The 19,121-nt window shown below is 31.3% G+C and overlaps 1 protein-coding gene across 1 annotated transcript in view; it reads right to left on the reverse strand.

Moving 5' to 3' along the window:
- The window catches only part of LOC129220924 (uncharacterized phosphotransferase YvkC-like), a 90,078-nt gene that overhangs the window by 43,184 nt on the left and 27,773 nt on the right, over positions 1-19,121 (reverse strand). Inside the window, exons 9-16 of the mRNA XM_054855359.1 lie at positions 18,142-18,212; positions 12,698-12,762; positions 12,046-12,193; positions 9,641-9,758; positions 7,738-7,832; positions 4,859-4,930; positions 2,952-3,058; positions 1,197-1,269 (exon numbers count right to left, since the gene is read on the reverse strand). Of these exons, the coding sequence (XP_054711334.1) occupies positions 1,197-1,269; positions 2,952-3,058; positions 4,859-4,930; positions 7,738-7,832; positions 9,641-9,758; positions 12,046-12,193; positions 12,698-12,762; positions 18,142-18,212 (749 nt within the window). The remainder of the gene's footprint in view (positions 1-1,196; positions 1,270-2,951; positions 3,059-4,858; positions 4,931-7,737; positions 7,833-9,640; positions 9,759-12,045; positions 12,194-12,697; positions 12,763-18,141; positions 18,213-19,121) is intronic.

Genomic DNA, 19,121 nt, shown 5'->3' on the forward strand with positions numbered 1-19,121 from the left:
CTGCATTTTTTTTCAAACATGTTTTTTTTTCGAAACGACTTATTTTTCAACTGGCTCAAAGAGTTATAGACCAACCATTCTGAAAATTTGTGTGAATATTCATTATTCAATTACAATATATATGAACCTAACTCTGGGATGATATTATTATTAAAAATATTTTTTTAATGCAAAAATGGCAAAGACAAATTGCAGGAAAACGTGACATTGTAATCAAATGCCTCAAAAACATGCAATTTCCAACTTTTTTTTTCATCACAGTTAGGTTCATATTCTTAGGAAATATGATGTGAACAAAAAACAAAAATTGTTTTGATTACAGATAAAACTTTTGACTTTTGTAATGCCCACCAACAACAAGCTCTGATGGCAACCGTCCATTAACAGCAGCTTCAAACTCCAATATTTCTGGCAGAAATTACTTACAATGAAGGTACAAAGTGTATTTCAAAACATAAATAAAATATCCTTTAAGTTTGGACAAATCTGATTATTCTTTCACAGTTAAAAAAAATCTTGAAAAACATTAAAAGTTCGGCCTCCTAAACTGGCTCCCCCCCCCCCCAAACAAACAACTGTTTTAAAATTGTGTCTATATGATTGAAATACAATGGCAATGATAAATGCAAAATATTTAGCTAAGAAAATCATTGACCAATTTATTTGAAATGGGCATAAAGTTTGCTTAAGCATAAAATTGAAATTCTATAAGGTCATAATTATTGATCAACAGTGCCTTTCAATTTAACAAAATTCATCGTTGAATAAAAAAAGTCATACCCATAAGTCATATTAAGTAAAAACTTAAACTTGAGTGGCAAGTATAGATGTTTCGATTCTGGCAAAAGCTTCAAGTACATTTAGTCATTTCAAATTGAAATTTATAGAAATTTGGGGTTGACTGCACTGAACTTGAGGAAGAAACCTTTGCCCACTGTTGTTACATAAATATTAATTTAAATAAGAAAAAGCATACCATATTTACTGAAAACATGAAAGCAAATTTTTTTGATCATCCACATAAGTTAGGATATTTTTGTCATCATCAAAAACGATAATGGAACAGGCCAAGCACATATTTATAATTCCAGAGTTTGAAAGAATGCTAATTAATTACTTTTGCATATTTTATTCAAAATACAATAGACATTCAAGCAAATAGAAATAAGAAAAAACCTATATTGACAATGTCTTACATGGGCATTGATGTCCATGCCATTAACCACCACTGATACTGCAAGAGGAGAAGTAGCTCCCAAAAAGACTTCACTGAAAAAAGTTTAATAGAATAAATTTGGATAAGGCATAAAATGCTTAGTTTTATATACATCTTTACTTAGATACAGTATAAATGAGTACACCTAATATGAACAAACAAAATACTATAGTACTTATAACATTAATACGTGTAGGAATATAATTCAATAGAATATCTCTAGTTAGAGTTCAATTAATTTAAACTGAAGAATAAATCAATAAAAAAGTTACAAAGCAAGTAATTACAAATACAGGCAGTACATAATGTGTATACAACACTCTTTGCTTTTGAACCTGTCCCTTTTCATGCATATCTTTCATTCATACAATAATTTATAGTTGTCTGGATCACAGATCTATGAAACAACAATAAATGCTTCCCATCTGGCCACACTAAAAGAACATCACTTATCAATGTAAGGTGAAATTTCTTTTAGAGAAAAATTAGTTCATGGTAAAAATATGCTCGCTATTATAAGTTCAACACCTTTCTGAACTTGAAAATTTTGTTAAAAAGTCTCAGACTAATACACACAAATACAAACACACACTATGTTTACCAGGGGTGCCCAGTAGGAAGGGGGACCATGAAGCAAGCTGCACCATTGAATATTTTAGGGAGGGGGGAATTTGACAGGGCTTTTGATCTCATTTGATGGAGGACTCTCATTCTGGGGGGTACTCTGCCATGTGCAGGTAAACAGCAGTATCTGCAGAAATGAGTTTTTGAGAAATTTGAAGAAATGTGTGGTGGATTCAATATTAACAATCAGAAAATGTTGGAATTATACGTTTTTTTTTTGGTGCCTTTTTTCAGCGGAAACCAAATAGGCGAGGTTGTACAATAAAGATAATGTACAATAGATGACAACCTTTACCTGCCCAGGGCAGTACTCCCCAGCATAGCATTTGAGGGGAGAACCCCATCTCCCTGGGTTCACCCCTGTGTTTACTAACACATTCACATGTTTTTGGGTTTTTAATGCTAAAATTCAGTTGTGATGAACAACAAGAAAAGCTTTTGCTGCATAAAAATTGTGCACATTGCAATTATCTACCAACATGAACCTAAATGGAGGGTTTCGCTTTTAACCCCAGTATCTAAGGTTAAAAAAAAAAAAACATGGTTTTATTTGCTAAAAAAGATATGAAATCAAATTTTTCATACCCAGTTACTCTCAGACACAATGCACAAAGTTTTATCTCTCAATTCATTCAAAAGAAAGGGGAGGATCTAAAGTTGAAACCCCCACTGAACCTATCATTTATCCCCACTGAACCTATATAATTATAGTAATACTAGAAAAACGCCCGTCAAGGTGTGGCGGGTGAACACTGCTTCTATATTAGAACAAAGCAACTGCCTGTTTGGTGATATTTTGATAGTTGAAATTTTAACCCTAACTCCGGTGGATTAACCCTAAAATCCAGTAGATAGCATTCATTGTTGACCATTTTTTCATTTCTTCATTCCCCTGAAATGATACAGTCTTACCAGTAAAACAGTTAATTTACCAGATCCAGCTCAACTCTGTCAAAATAAAGCATTTCCTGCATGTCAAATATTACCAAAAACTATTATCACTATTATTAAATCAATGAAAATATTATTGCTATGGCATGAGTTTCATTGTTGACGACATCAGGAGCGTTACTCAATCAGTGAATTTGCTATTATATATATGAGGATTTACCCTGTATTTGCTCTGGTCCAATACTCATGATCTGACCTTACTGGAGTGTCCTGGTCATGAATAAGTTCAAAGTCTGTTTCAATATGAAGTGTAGTTATTGGACGTGCCTAAAAGGATAAAATATATTTTTCATTAGTGTAGTTCAAATCTGTTAACTAAAGTTTCTTTGCTCTCGGGCATAGTGATGCTTAAATGGGCTTCTTTAACCACAGAAGTGGTTGTAAAGAGAACTATTTTGCTGTGCTAAGCACAAAAGTCGTACCTGCATTTTTTGTCAAAACTGAGTAACGGTCACCAGGTGGTTCTTTATCACATATTTCACCTAAATACTAAGTTTTACGATCATTTGTCAATGGGAAGTACTTTTTAAGAAATTCTGAAAATGATGCATCTGAATCAAATACATGGACTCAAATTTAAATAGAAATTTCTCATTTTGAACTCAGATGCAGAAAGGACTTTTGCTCTTAACACGGCAGTATACAACCCTCTACAGCCGCTTTTACATACAAGTTGCAAAATTGAGATAGAGTACAGTATAAATTTGTACAGGGTTCCCAGTTTTTAGTCATAATATTTTTCAAGTACGTACTTTGCAAGGAATTTTAGGGTGTTTTTCAAGTACTCACAAGACTAGTTTAAGAATTGAAACACAACAAAATATTGCAAAAATTTTAACATTAAATCAGCGCACCTATTTTTTCCCCATTTTTAAAAAATACCTAAATTTTTTAAAAGAAAAAAAAATCACTAACTGAAAAAAAAATCAATTTTACTATCTCAAATACTGCAAAAATTTGCAAAATTGAAAAAATGTTGCAAAAATTTTTAACATTAAAGCAGCATTTATCGCCCCCTCCCCTTTTTTAATAATACATAGATTTTTTTTAAAGAAAAAAGATCACTAACCGGAAAAAAAGCACAGTTTTACTATCTTGTTATTACAACATGCAATGTAATGATAGTCCAGTTTTGACATCTAAAGACTGCAATTTCATCCTTGTTATGAACTCATCAGTCTTGAACAGTCAGTAACCAAGCTGGAGGCAGATGTCATCTCATTAAACATGAGACTAGACTGATGAGTTCATAACAAAAACAAAACAGCAGTCCCTGGGTGTCATAACAGTGCTGTCAGTACATTACATGTTGTAGTTCGGCCTTAGCCATGGTTTAAGGGTAGTAACTTACTGCTTAATATCTTGTTACTGTTTGTAGTGTGCATGAAACTGCATGCCATTGGAAAAACAAGTGGCTTCAACTAAACATTGTGCAGCAAATATTTTGATATATTTTTAAAATGCAATTAATAATTTTTTTAACACTAATATTGAACAATGTAGATAGAATATTTTATAATTCATACAGTAATACCTTTCTCGTTGTTAATGTAAACAAAAATTTCAAAAACAATAATATGCATATTTAATTTTATTTTGAACAACTATGAGTTAAAAACTCATAATGGTATATAAACATAGAATGATTTACAAACATGTTTCTTATCATTTATAAAATATAAAATGCTGTTTAAATGTTGATAAAGTTAAAGCTTGTTATTTGATCGCATATGACAATTTTTTAAATACTTATTTCAATATCAAATTGCCATCAAATAAAAATCAGTATGCTGCAATACATTCACATCATATAACTGATCACTTCATTTATTTATTTTTTTATTTATTTATTTTTTTTTAAGAATTTTTCTTGAACTCTTATGCATTTTTGAACAAGAAATTGAATTTATATGTTCTTTTTTCTTTTGTAATTTTTGCCGTTAAGTATAAAACAGCAAATATTTATTAAAAAAATCAAGCATTGTGAGCCCTAACTCCAACATAAAAATGAATCAACTTAAAATCTTTCAAATTATACCAATCAAGTTGTAAAAAAAAGAATTCTACCTGAAGTAAAAATAATTCTCCTCTGTAAAGAGCCCATTCTATATCTCGAGGTCCACAGAAGCACTTTTCTATCTAACAAAAATATATACTTATGTACACATATTACTTTTATTTCATATAAATTAATACAGTTTATAAATTGATCAATAATAAGTAACATATCAAAATGACAGATAACACTTGAAATACATTTCTCATGCATGAATTGTAGTCTACATAAATAAAATGCTGCTTTTGATAGTTTCAGCTATATTGCTAAATAGAGACAGAAGGTTATTCCCCAGCCTGAAAAGTCCTCTTTCTTAGATGAATGGAATGGAGTAATATATTCCTTTCTTTGAGGCAGCTCAATGATTTTCAAAAGAAAGATAACCCAATGCTAGCACAAGATTATTGTACAGTAAATCCTCGTTAAGTCGTCACTCAAGGGACCAAAAATTTTTGACCACTTATGCGGGGTGACTACTTATGTGGAGTGGGAAATTAAGGGAGAAAAAAAAAGCCTTACAAATATTGATGAATAGCAGTAGAATTCTGTGAGAAAAACAATAGCTTATGTAATCAATGCCTATAAATTAGTGGAAATATTAAAAAGGGGGGAAAATACAAATGGTAGTTACTTTGTTTTATTTTCTCGTACTTATACATTACTAAATAACAACAACTTATTTTAATGTAGTTACGGTACATTAATACAATCCTTCAATGTTGATTCATGAAGTTGTTGCTTACGGAAAAGAATGATCTCCTCTAACATATATCAAGCTTTAAATTCTGTGTTTGTAGTTCCTTGAACGGATGTTAAATACTGACTAACTTTCTCCAGGTATTAGATTGTTATGTATGTCTTGGCTGAAAGGAGTTTGATTCATACTCTTGGCACTCGGCAGAGTCACAGCAAGAAGTATGATTTGAACGACCAGAACGGAGGATCGAGATTTCAAGGAAAAATGACTATCAAACAGCCTTTCAACTAAGTTTGACACTATTTTCTAAGATCCGATAAGGAAAAGGAATTTTAGAAAACAATTTTTGAGTGACTAGTTAACCGGGTAAAATTAAATTTGGTGTCCAGTAAGGGAGGATCATTTTATATTTCTGTGAATGAGACCTTTCCAAGGCCAAAGAAAAACGACCACTTAACCAGTCGACTACTTATTGAGTTTTCACTGTATTATAAAGTGATATATTATTTATTGAAGTTGGAATTACAATAGCTAAATATGCTAAAATTCAATGTCAAGCACAGAAAGGTGGTTTCAATCAGCATTTCAAAATGAACAAGCCAATTCTGTGTTTTCTTTCTTTCGTTTATTTATTTATTTATTTATTTATTTGAAAAAAAAAACAAAAGATAAGATTTAGATAAATGTCTATAAAGGACATTTTATCACTGAGCAAAACTCTTCTCATAATAATAATAATAATAATAATAATAATAATAATAGTAAAACATGCACAAACAAAGTTGTAAATTCAGAAGCATACTAATCACCAAAAAATTTTTTGATGTCTATCATTATTTTTCACTGTAATACATTTGATTGATGATCAAAAGTTACTGTAAAATTAAAATTCCTCAATTTGTTATCATTTAAAGCATATAAAATTTTCACAAGTAATTAGTTCACAACTTAATCACTGTAAACAGAAAGCACTGAAAGTGAAGGAGAATATAATAGTGTAATTGTTTTACCCAAAACCTGCAGTAATAAGTGCTGACATCACTATTAAACCAAAATTGACCCTATCTGTAAACAGCGTGATTCATGGCCAATGTTCACAAACTTATATATTTTCAACGAATGCCAAAGTGAAAGACACTCCTATAGTTAGATTGCTAAGATCAAGTTGTAGAACAAATTTTATTTTGTATGAGTAGTAATCTAGCATTTGACCATTGAATTTGTACACTATACAATACTAACTTTCTGTAACTGTGTAAAAGTAGCAAACACAGCACATTTCATCAGTGATTTTGTTGCTGCTTTATCTGTTGTCAATACAACAGTCACTAAATCTAGCTTCTTTCTCTATCTAGGAATACATAATAAATTTGGGGCTTCAAGTTCTCTTATCTTCTATCATTCATCCTTGTCATTTGTTTTGATAATTTTGCAAAAATTATCAGCATGCATCTTTATGAAATATTATCCTTTAAAACAGCAACACATCATTTTTAATGATGCAGCATGGAAGCAAGTCAATATCATCTATTAGTGAATACTGATAAATTGATGTTCAATACTTTTTGGGGAGAAAACACACACACAGATTGTCTGCAACAACCACATTTAATAACTTTGAACTGTCAACAGGAGGCAATATAGCAGAAATTAATTATTTCTATTTATTCAAAAAATTAGGCAAAATGAATCAATTCATTTGTCAACATAGCAAAGCAAAACTATAAAATGCTCAATCTACTTTCACCAGTGTGAGTTTTACTAAGGTATTTACACTTTACTCGTGGAATTTTAAATTTCAACCTTCAGCATCTATATATTTACAGTTAAGGAATCGTTATGTTTCATAATATGAAGTATCAACTTTATAAAAATTCTCTTTGCACTTAAAAATAAGTTGATACTTTATATTATGGTACATGATGGTTCCTTAAGTGTAAATATATAGCAATTAAAAGCCTAAGTTTAAAATTCTAGGAATGGAATAAAGTGGAAATATATATATGTAAAAATATCACATTCAAATGTACTAAGCATGGTTCCTTAAGTGCAAATATATAGCAATTAAAAGCCAAAGTTTAAAATTCTAGGAATGGAATAAAGTGGAAACATATATATGTAAAAATATCACATTCAAATGTACTAAGCAAAGGCAGAAATATCTTAGGAGAAGTCATATATTCATGCACGTACCAATATTCCCACATTTCCTATCTTCACAGCCAATTCATCAGTTAAACAAGATGAGGTTTCACTGTCATAAAACTTTTGTTCAGTTCCATCTCCATCTACATAACATGGAATGTAATACTATGAGTAAATATGTCCTTTTATTTCCCACCAAAAATCCTTTTAATTTAAAAAAGCAAATACAAGCAAAAAAGGGAAAATTAATCAAATGATGCTAATAAATATACATGGTGTTTATAAACTCTTGTACTGATCACAAAAATTTATAAAAGAAAAACTACTTCAGATTTAAACATAACTCCTTTTTTTATATTTTGACCTCTACCTCTAAAATAAAAGTTATGTCAAGTGATGCTTGTTCAACAATCAGGCTTCAATTAGAGAGAAAAAAAAACTGTAAAATTTCCCATCAAAATAAATAATCATTCTTTAGGAAAGAAACCGGCAAATCAACAATTCTGGAACAAATTAAATGCAACTTTCCTGATTAGCTTCTACTGGCAGTACAAAAAAATTAAAAAAATAAAACGAAAGAAAGAAGATAAATCACTAAATAATAATCAAAAAAAGAAATTTTTAACTCAGAACAAAAACAAAATTTTATTTAGTCACAGTGAAAAAAAAAAGTGGCAACCTTTTGAATTGTTTTATTCAAGCTAATTTAAAATAAGATCAGTGATTTTGCAGCCTTGGTTTTTTTTTTTTTTTTTGATATTCTAAGGAAGGAAAATAATTTTCAGGGTATTTTTCAGACTTTTGAATGCAACCTGAATCAAGAAAATTGGATAATTATTTTGGGTAAAAAAAGCCATTTAATGACATTTTCGGGCCCTAAAATTAAAATTCGAATGGTTCAGTACTTTTTTTGACATTCAAAAACCCCCCTATGTTCCTTCTTGGGTGCCCAAGTACCTCCCTGCCAAATTTGGTCGAGATCTGACTTAAACTGTGGATTTGTATACGAAACAAACATATATGCCGGGTTTTTATAAAATAAGTATCCCTATTTGGACTAGTCTGTAGCTTGAAGGAGCTATCCGATTGCAACCAAATTTGGAACACTTACTAATCTTGATGGGGGAAGAAGGATGGTGTAATAAAAAATTTTAGTTGAAAAAATTGCCAACAGGTGGCACTTTTGAATTTGCAATGAGTAATATAAGAAGAAAGAATTAGCAAGTAAAGCTGGGATGGTTTATTTGAAAGTTTTACAGGCATATTACTCTGGCACGTTTCGATGCCGATCAAGTTCAGGTTCCACGACTTGACCATGGAGTTGGACGACACAATCTAGGCGATGCGCGACGTTTTCAACAGCAGCCAAATAGCTTTAAATAAAAATGTGATCGGGCAAACTGAGAGGCATCTCGTACCACATTACTGGCTGAAATGAATGCTTCTTTAATTTGCTCGCATTACTACAGTGTTTGTACTGTAAAGCGCTATCTTTTTCAGGCTGCAGCGCCACCTGTCGGTGATTGTAGCAACTAAATTTTTTTATTGCACCATCCTTCTTCCCCCTTCAAGATTAGTCAGTGTTCCAGTTTTGGTTGCAATCAGATCATTCCTGTAAGCTACAGACTGTTCCGAATATGGATACTTATTTTATAGCCACCCAGTATACACACACATATATTCTCTGTTTTATTTATATAGATTCTTATCTCAAAAAGACTTTTCACAATGTTAAGACATTACGTTTGCACCTTTGGTAGTTCTGAGAAGATTTAGATGATTTTCAATCTCACACCAGGCACTATACATATTATGGCATGAATTAATTAAAATGGTCCCATAAACTTTGTGCTAATAAGGTTCGACCGCATATGTGAATATTTTAATCAATTTTTAATGCTTAACTGAACCAAATTTTATACTAGAACAAGATGAGCAAGTATTTCAATACCTGTCATATGAACTTGAGTTTTCTTTGAACCAACAGTTTTCTCAAACACTGATAAAGACTTATTTACATTCCGCTTCAGCTTTATAGTATCTGGCTCAGCTAAAGCTGACACTACGGTCTGAAAAAGAAGAACACATTCAAAGCAAGTATATAAAATAATACTGGAGAACCTATCTTATAAAGCTACTGAAATCTAAATCTAATTGATGACATAAAACTAGAAAAAATATACAATAAAAGTTTAAACATTTTGAATACAATAATTGCTATTAAAGGAATAGTAAAAAACATTATTATGAAGCTTAAAATGAACAGTTAATTTTTCAAGTGCTCAAAGATCATATGGGGCACAATAGAACTGTACTGATATGATTTAGAAACAGCTAAAATTTATGTTTTCAATAAATTTAATCTATATGGTAACGGAAGACTACACAACAAAAGCATATGCACATCAGAATTAAAGGCTTGTTTTGTTAAGGTCTAATTTATACTTATAATGGTAGCATTTTATATTAATAACGTTGAGCTATAATACTACTTCTGTTATTATAAGTTGATTTTCTTTATTCATATTTTTGAATTTTTCATAATGTCACCTTCAAATTACAACTGTGGCTTCTCTGCAAAATCTAAAGGGGGAACTTGCACATTATTTGTTTGGTTTCATAATAGAGAACAGTAAAAACATGAAAAAATTATGCATATACGCATGAGTTTGGAGAAAAAAAAAGATACAAATTTTAAGGTAGAACAAAAATGCTGCATTGAAACATGGCTGTTGCTGTGCTATTTCTATTTACTTTGGCAATGTTACATAGATAATGGAAGGTAAAATCAAATTGATTTTTGTAACATTCAGTGCAACAATTATAGTTTATCTAATTATTATTATCACAATCAATAACTAGAAACCATGGTTGAGCTAAAAATACGCAAGCATCGCCTTGCCTCTCATGACAGAATTAAAGCATTAAGTGCTCCTAAGAAACTATTTCTTATGAGCGATGGTAGATCTTTTAAATGCTTTGGAGCACACCTTCATTTTTTATTCAAACCCCACCAATCACTTATGTACCTACCCTGGTGAGGGTTTAACTGGATGTGGTGATTGGCAAGAAAAGAACAGCCCACGAGTAATTGATCGCTTGCTGGGAAACGGACATAAAACTGAGTAATATTTAATGTATAATATTTTTTACGCTCTACAATTTTGATACATAAATATATTAGAAACAAGTAAAAATGAATAAATATGCTCGATAAGACTGAGGTGGCTGGGAAATAACATTTGAAAATTTTTATTACACCCAAACCTATTTTTATGAGACTTTTTTTTATGGATTTTTTTTTTGTGCGGTATATTAAAATTTCAATCAAATTGGAATTCAATAGACGAAATTATTTTTAAAACGAGTGCGAGTTAGTATCTTCTAAGTGACGACATAGGCACCATGATGGGTTCGGCAAGGGCGGATACAAAGGAGGGGCGATGGGGGCGATCGCCCCTTCCTTGAGGAACCTTGAATTCACAATGTTTTGAGTTGAAGTCCTAAACAGCAAGTGGCGGTCACTTTTGATAAAGATAAGGAACAGAATGCGGCTTGAATATCTCTCTCGGAAACTTTTTCGAAATTGAAGTTTTGAAAAAGCAGTTTTAGACCATGCTCGATGATGTAAGGGGGAGAATATTTCAAAGCATGTTAACAAAATTATTTTGAAATTAAAGTTGTTAATCACAATTTTAGAATACTTCTATCAATGGAAACAAAAAGAAATAGGTTCAGGGACTTTCATGGCAAAATCTCTATATTTTAGTTGCTTTCGATAGAAATGCTGTTTCAGCGTCTCTCCCTCCTGAAGCATGTATAAATCAGATACATAGTAAGCGGTAAGTTAAAAAATCAACCGCCTCCTCCTTGAAACATTTCTATATCCGTCGTAGATGGGAAGTCACTGTGATCTCCCAAAAATTTCCTTATTAGGGAAATTTTGTCCGACTACTTGGCAAAAATTACCACTTGGTTTATTTTGATTTCATTTAAAAATTACAATTTTGTAAGTTTTTGGGTTATTTTCTATGCGAGAATTCTTTTATGCAGTCCCTTCTACCGCATGAAAAAAAAATGTGTTTTGAAAAAAACTTTTTAAAGCTACCCGTGAAGTTTCAAACAAATTTTTTAATGCCATTTTTTTCTGCGGTCCTTATTCACCGCATTAAATAGGGTGGAAGGGATAGTGAGCATACTGTATTTAATTGATTCATCTCTTAAATATTAATTGCACTTTAGAGCATTCTAAAGTGCCATGTCGTTTCAGCACAAGCTGCATATTAAAGAAATCAATTAACTTAGCACTGTAGTTATTACGATGATATCAAAAATTATTTCATTAGAGAACCTTACTTCTCCTAAACCATAGTTGGCAGTAATACAGGGATAAGTGGGATCTCCTGTAACTGGATCGGTTGTAAATAAAATGCCAGAAACTTCAGATGGAACCATTTCCTGAACAACAACAGCCATTGGTGATGTGATAAGTTGCCCATTTTGTCTAAAATTAAAAAAAAAAAAAAAAAAATCAGGTAACTATATTTATTTTAGGGCTACAATCATAAGAATAAAATGAATAATAAAATAAAGTAATTTTTAACAGAACAAATTTAAAGAATGGTACTTTTTTTTGGCCAATTTTGAACTTTTTTAACCTTTAATTTTAGCTAGTTATGTTCAATGACATTTCCACATCAGCGATAAATTTCATGAAGAGTAAGTATTAAGTTTAAATATTTATCACTTAGTTTAAACAAAAAATGATCTTGGTTTAAATTTCAAAATTTGCACTTTTCAAACTACATATGTACTAACAGGAAATATTCAATGTTGTTTAGCACAAATATGCTTATTTTTGCAAAACAACATTGGATATTTCCTGTTATTCTTAGGCACAAAGGTATTTATTAATTGTTTACATAGGTATTAATTGAAATTTATCAATTTGTAAACTTAACTAGAAGGAAGTATGAAATAGCAAAACATATAAAACTTTACAATTTACCGAGAATATTGCACTGCTTCGAAACTGAATTTTGAAGACCAACATTTAATTACAGCATCAGCAATCTATGAAAACAAAATGCAATTTGTAAAAACTTTACTTCTAAGCTTTAAGCCAGGAAACATTTTTTTATAAAATTAAAAATTAATGTACAAAGTAATTAATGTACAAAGCACTTTTATCTCACATTAAATTTTATTACCAGAGTTATTTTAAAAATCATTTTTTAATCCCTCATGTTAAGGGATAAATGAACCATATCATTCTTTTCATCATTATTTTCAGAACAAAGGTATAGTTTTATTTCTTATAACAGGATATTTAACAATTTGGTATCCTGGTTAAGAGTAAAAACTCTGACACCTTATGTATAAACTGAATAATAAGAATGCCCTAACAGAATGCATGTTGTAAATTGAATATAAGTAAACAAAATAACCAAACAAGCCTTGACAATATACCTTTAATTAGTAGCAGTATGGAACACAATGCGGAAAACCACAAACTAGCAACTTTAGCAGACACATGGTTTGGGCTTCAAGGAACCCTTTTTTCAATGCAAAATATTGTGAGCTGTGGGATGTAAAGTTATCCGAGAAAAGCGACTTTACATCCATTTCCTAAATTTGTCATAGTTCAAACTATGTTTGGCAAGTTGATTTGATTAAATTCAAATATATACATTAGGGTGGTCCTTATTTTTGAAGTTGTTGATATTTTATGCGATGCCCCCTCAATTTGTTCCATTATACAAATAAATGATCCTTGCAAAATTTTAAGTCAATCCATGAATATTAACACGTGCCCCTAGGGCCTTCTATTTTGAGTTTTGAAGAAAAAATTGCAGATTTTCTCATTTTTATGTAAAAATATTCTTACGTTTCATATTTACAGTAATTTTGAACCTCAATATATGCTACCACTTCCAGACTGACCTTTATCTCACTTTTATTCAATAAAATTTTACATGTTACAGAGGGTACATGTACACCATTGGCCTTGGGTCAGATATAATGCTCTTCTGAGCTCGTTCCAAACTAAGCGGCTAGGGAACATTTCTTTCCACCAAGATGGACCCAAGGGATTCTAAAGTTCATTAATGAATGGCCTAGGTCGTTAATGAATGATCTTTGACAACAACAAATTGCCTCCTCCAGGCTTTGGGGCTGTTGATTTACAAAATTTCCTGTGTATGTAATAGGTGTGGCAAATAGGGTCACTAGGTTTCAATGCTATAAATATAAGAAATGATAATTATAGTTTTAATTTTCTGTTCTTTAGTTATAAATATACTTAAATGTTTATGCAATTTTTAATTTTTAAAATATAAATTTCAAAAAATCCTTGATTACTCTAACATAAAAATATACTATATTTTGCATATCTAAAATATAAATTTTAAAAAATTTCAGATCGGAATAACGTAAAAATTTATACTTTAAATTAATTTTCTTCCATTTCAGTACACAATCCTTATATATCTATCCTAACCTACTGAACCTTTTTTCTACATCTGGTCTACCACAAGGCAAAAAAGCTTGACAATTATTGATATCTCCTCGCCTTTCATCACTGATCAGACAAATGCTATATTGGGGATAAAGATGAAAGTTCACTTGTTAACAGTCTATGTAGATGCAGTAAATTTAAATCCAAATGACCTTGTGATCAATCATACACCCCTTAAGAGAGCAAGAGAAAATCTTCGAGAGGAAAAATCAAATTTCATGTATTTAAATTCAGATTTTGCAGTTATTCACTGGGATACAAAGCTAAATCAAGATGTAACTGCAAAAAGAATGCCGATAGGCTTACCATGGCAGCTTCAGGTCCAAATGTTGAATAGCTACTCAGAATTCTTGAGATATTTCTTCAGTTGTATATGACATCTTAGATGATTGCTCTTTATTGCTAACTGTTCAAGCTGTAGTGTTTGATACAATGGCTTGCAATACCGGCCGCATAAATGGTGCATGCATTTTTTTAGAGCAAAAACTGAATGGCGATATATTACATTTGGATTGCTATCATCATGCACTTGAAATCGTACTGCAGAGTGTGTCTCTAAAAAAGTTCTTGCCTTTCTTAGTTCTAGACCCGATATTCCATTATTAAGCATTTTGTGGAGAAATCTTCACCATTCAGAACTTATAACATTTCAATCAAGTACACAGACCACTTAAATTCTTAAAGACGAAGTTGATGATATATTATTGTTCGTAAGAAGTGGATACTGAGAAGGAACTTTCCCTTTAAGAGAATTCTCTTAACTTGTAATAATATTTTCTGGTGAAGACCCTAGCAGAGGGATATGCTTTCAGCACCCTGGAGCTTATTCCTGAGCCAGATGGGTGGCAAAAGGAATTTATTACTTGAATATTCATATATTTAGGAAACAATTTAATTGACCTTACATGAGGAGAAAACCTTTAAATGCTGTTTTACAGTTAAATGCTATATGAAGATATAGTTTTTCGCAGCAACCCAATCGAGGATCCTTTAAATGATATAATTTGCCAAAAATACTAGCACGTACAAAATGATAACAAACATGCAGTAGAACCAGCGATTGGAAAATTCATAAATTACTTGTGGTATTTAGAGGATAAACTAGTAGCTTTGTCCGTATTGGATGAAGGAATTGACTTTGAAGAGAGTAAAAGATTAGTCCAAAAAAATGCTTGTGATAAGGAAGACGTGTCTGATGACTGTTTAACAAATTTCAGATAAGAGTAGATGATTTGAAATACTTTCTTAGTAAAGATTGTCCTCTTTATAGAATCAATTACAAATCAATAAAACTGCTTGATAAGTTACAAATACCAATTGACGTTTTCCTACTTGATCCTGATTTATAGCAAAATGAAGGAAGCTATTTAAAGGGAAGAGAGATCATTAAAATGCTGAAAGTTGTGAATGATACAACTGAAAGAGGAGCACAATATTAATCGAAGAACTTCACAACCAATTTACCAAATATGAGTCACAAAAGCAATTAATTTTACATAATGTCCAAGACTATCGGAAAAAAATACACGCGATCGAGATACATTGAGAAAAGCGTACGATTAATGTAAAGTTTCTAAAGCATTATTTCACTCTTATTCAATGTAAAATGCTTAGATGATATAAAGTAACTAAAAAAATCAATTTTAATGCTACCCCACTGTAAAAATATTTTGTTAACCTGGGAGAAACGATGAACTGGGTCTGAAGTAAAAACTCGAAGATTTGTGGGAAAATGATCAAAAGTGTTAAAGTTCAACGCCCTAGGGGCACGTGTTATTATTGACCGATCGAGTTCAAATTTTGCACACGTTACTTTTTATTATAGTGTCACAAAACTAGGGGGTGTCACTTGCTGAATTCCGAGAAAAAATTTTTCCCATATAAATAAGGACCACCCTAATATAGATACTAGTGGTACCCGCACGGCTTTGCCCGTAGAAGAAAATTAAAAGGTCATTTGGTTCGCCTGTATACAGTGAAGCACCATTTATATGTTTCTGAAGGGACTGTATGAAAAAAGTGTACAAATGAAAAAAACGTATAGCAGGATACATTAATATGTATTAAACTCTGCAGGGACCAAATTAAAAAACGTATAAATGATAAAAACGTATAAAAGAGACACGTATAAACGGTGCTTCACTGTATTTACAAATAATGGATGATGAATTTCTCGCCAATTAGCTACATTCATTGGCTTGCTCATGTTACGGTTCCAAGTTATGATAATTCCGTAATTTATTCGTCCACATTGTGATAATTTTGCTCCGGAAAATGTTCTTAATATTGGAATAGAAAAAGAACAAAATCGAATTTTCTAAAAATCCCTTCGAGGTGCACACCCCCATGCAACAAACTTTGTGCCAAATTTCATGAAAATCGGCCAAACGGTCTAAGCGCTATGCGCGTTACAGACATCCAGACAGACAGACAGAGATCCAGATATCCAGACAGAGAGACGTTCAGCTTTATTATTAGTAAAGATAAAGATATGAAGAGCACAGGGAAGAAAGGCGAAATGTAAATCTTCCTGGAGTTGGAGAAAATCCTGTTTGAAAGTTCAAAACTCTAGCATATTTACAACTATGGTTCAAAAAGGTTATTTTTGGTATTATTTTGTTAGTACATTTTCTGTGAGTATTTTTAAGCAAAAGAAGAAAGGGAAAATATTACAGAATTTACAATAACATTATTTATTTCATAAAAGGTGCAATTGCTCAATGAAGAAAGGCGAAATGTCAGTTATTTTACAGAATTTTGGGTGAAAAGTTAAATTTTCATTATTTCAAAACTTTGTAATTGTCAACGGCATTATAAACAATACTGTTAGTTAAACATTTAAATAAACATCATACAAAACAAAATACAATTAAAATATCAAAAGAAAAAAGAACATAAAACTATCGTTTTTAGTTTTTGCATATTATGGCAAATATTGTTAAAATTTCCGGGCTTCTTCAGAAGTGCAAAATATCTTCAAATGAAGATTTATTCATTTTTCCAGAGATAAAGGTTTTAGTTTGCTTTAGGGCCATTCCATGGAGAAGTGGCCATTTTGTACCACACATGACAGCTAATATATTTTATTAAACAATAATTTTATTTTAAAGGTTAATGGCAAATGTTTTTCTAAAGAAATCATACAAATGTTTGTGATTTCTTAAGCAACAAAATTTGTTAATTACAGTTTAAATCATTAATGAAGAATATAAGCTATCACGTGAGGGACAAAATGGCCACTTTTCCAAGGAATGGCTCTGTATAGCTAAAAGGTAGACTGAACTGCTTAGCTAGCAGACATCAGGTGCAAATATTGAAGGGAAAATGACAGAAGTCACCCACTGTATATAGATCCCAAGTATCCCTATGCGTTATTATTCTCTGATCGGTCCTGATTTATACAAGGGTTTTTTGCTGTACAAAGTATCTAGATTCTCATGAGCTGTTGATCAACTGAAGTAATTTTACATGAGCTTGATTTACAGTAAAGTGTCTTAAATTCTAAGTAGCAATCTTCTGGAAGTTCTGAGTGAAGTTATTGATTTTTCATTTCACAGTCACATTGGAACACAGCAAACTTCTGACATACCTCTTTCCTTCACTTTATGCTATGACCTTTTATTCATCATACAGTAATCTTATGAGCAATTTTTGGCCTTCATTCTTCCCCTTTGTTTATGTCTTCAAAAAGAACAAAAAAATTCTACTAAATAAACACTAACTGTTGCCATACTGAAATCAACTCGAGAGGAAAAAAAGACATTTTGTCTATCTTTTGTACTTTCATCATATATACATATATAAAAAGCTAGTTTATTTATTTTTTTCAAAAAACATTGCTCTCTTTTCCCTCAAAGGAAAAAAAAATACATTAGAAATATTAAGAAATATATTTCAAAAATTTTAAGTTAAATGCAAAATAAAATTCATTTTACACTTTTGAGGCTTCTAACACCAAGTACTGTCAGCATTTGGCCTGCAGCAGATAAATCTTCACTATCTTCACCTGAAACAGAAAAAGACATATTGAACTTATAGGTAATTTACTTAAACAAGTTTCTAAAATTAAAAGTCAAATGCCTACCAAATAATCAATATTGTTACAAATTCTGTAAATAGTAATTATTGTAGGAACGTAACCTGTAAATAGTTTCCCGTAATGAATATACAACCCCTTAACATATGGCTAAAGTATACAACCCCCTATTCTTTTTATTTTCATTGATAAAATTTGATAACGGTCTACGCATTTCTCGAAGCAGAAAGAATGTTGTAGAAAATTCTTGGATGGTTATAAAAGCCGTTAGCGATGGATAAACGGGGAGTTTTCGATTCAGATTTCGAACTGTGAGTTTGTATTAGCTCTGTTTATAGCGAGGCATTTCGCTGTGTTGTTTTCGTATTTGGAAGTAAATACGTGTGTAAACGTTGAGTTTACGGTGTTGTGTGATAATTGCTTAATTGCTGATGAATAATTTAGCAGTTGTTGAAGATCTTTCCTGTACATAGTGTAAATAAATTTCCTGTGTTTTTATCAAGAACTGTGTCTTCATTTCAAGGAAGTGGAAGTAGCACCGAATCCGTTACAATTTGGCGCCCAACGTGGGGCCACTTCAGGACTTTCTTGCAGTAAGTGTGACTTTGGACATTTTTTTCATAAAGACTTTTTAAATTTGGACTTTAATTTTATGGTGATTACTCGCGCAATGGATGAACAATTAAAACAACTGCTTGATGCAATCAACTCTGTGAAGAGTGATATGGCGGCTAATCAAGAACAATTAAAAAATGATATGGCAGCTAATCAAGAACAATTAAAAAATGATATGGCGGCTAATCAAGAACAATTAAAAAATGATATGGCGGCTAATCAAGAACAATGGAAAAGTGATTTAATGGTGCTGAAAAAGGATTT

The sequence above is a fragment of the Uloborus diversus genome, chromosome 4 (assembly GCF_026930045.1).
Source record: "Uloborus diversus isolate 005 chromosome 4, Udiv.v.3.1, whole genome shotgun sequence".
NCBI lineage: Eukaryota > Metazoa > Arthropoda > Arachnida > Araneae > Uloboridae > Uloborus > Uloborus diversus.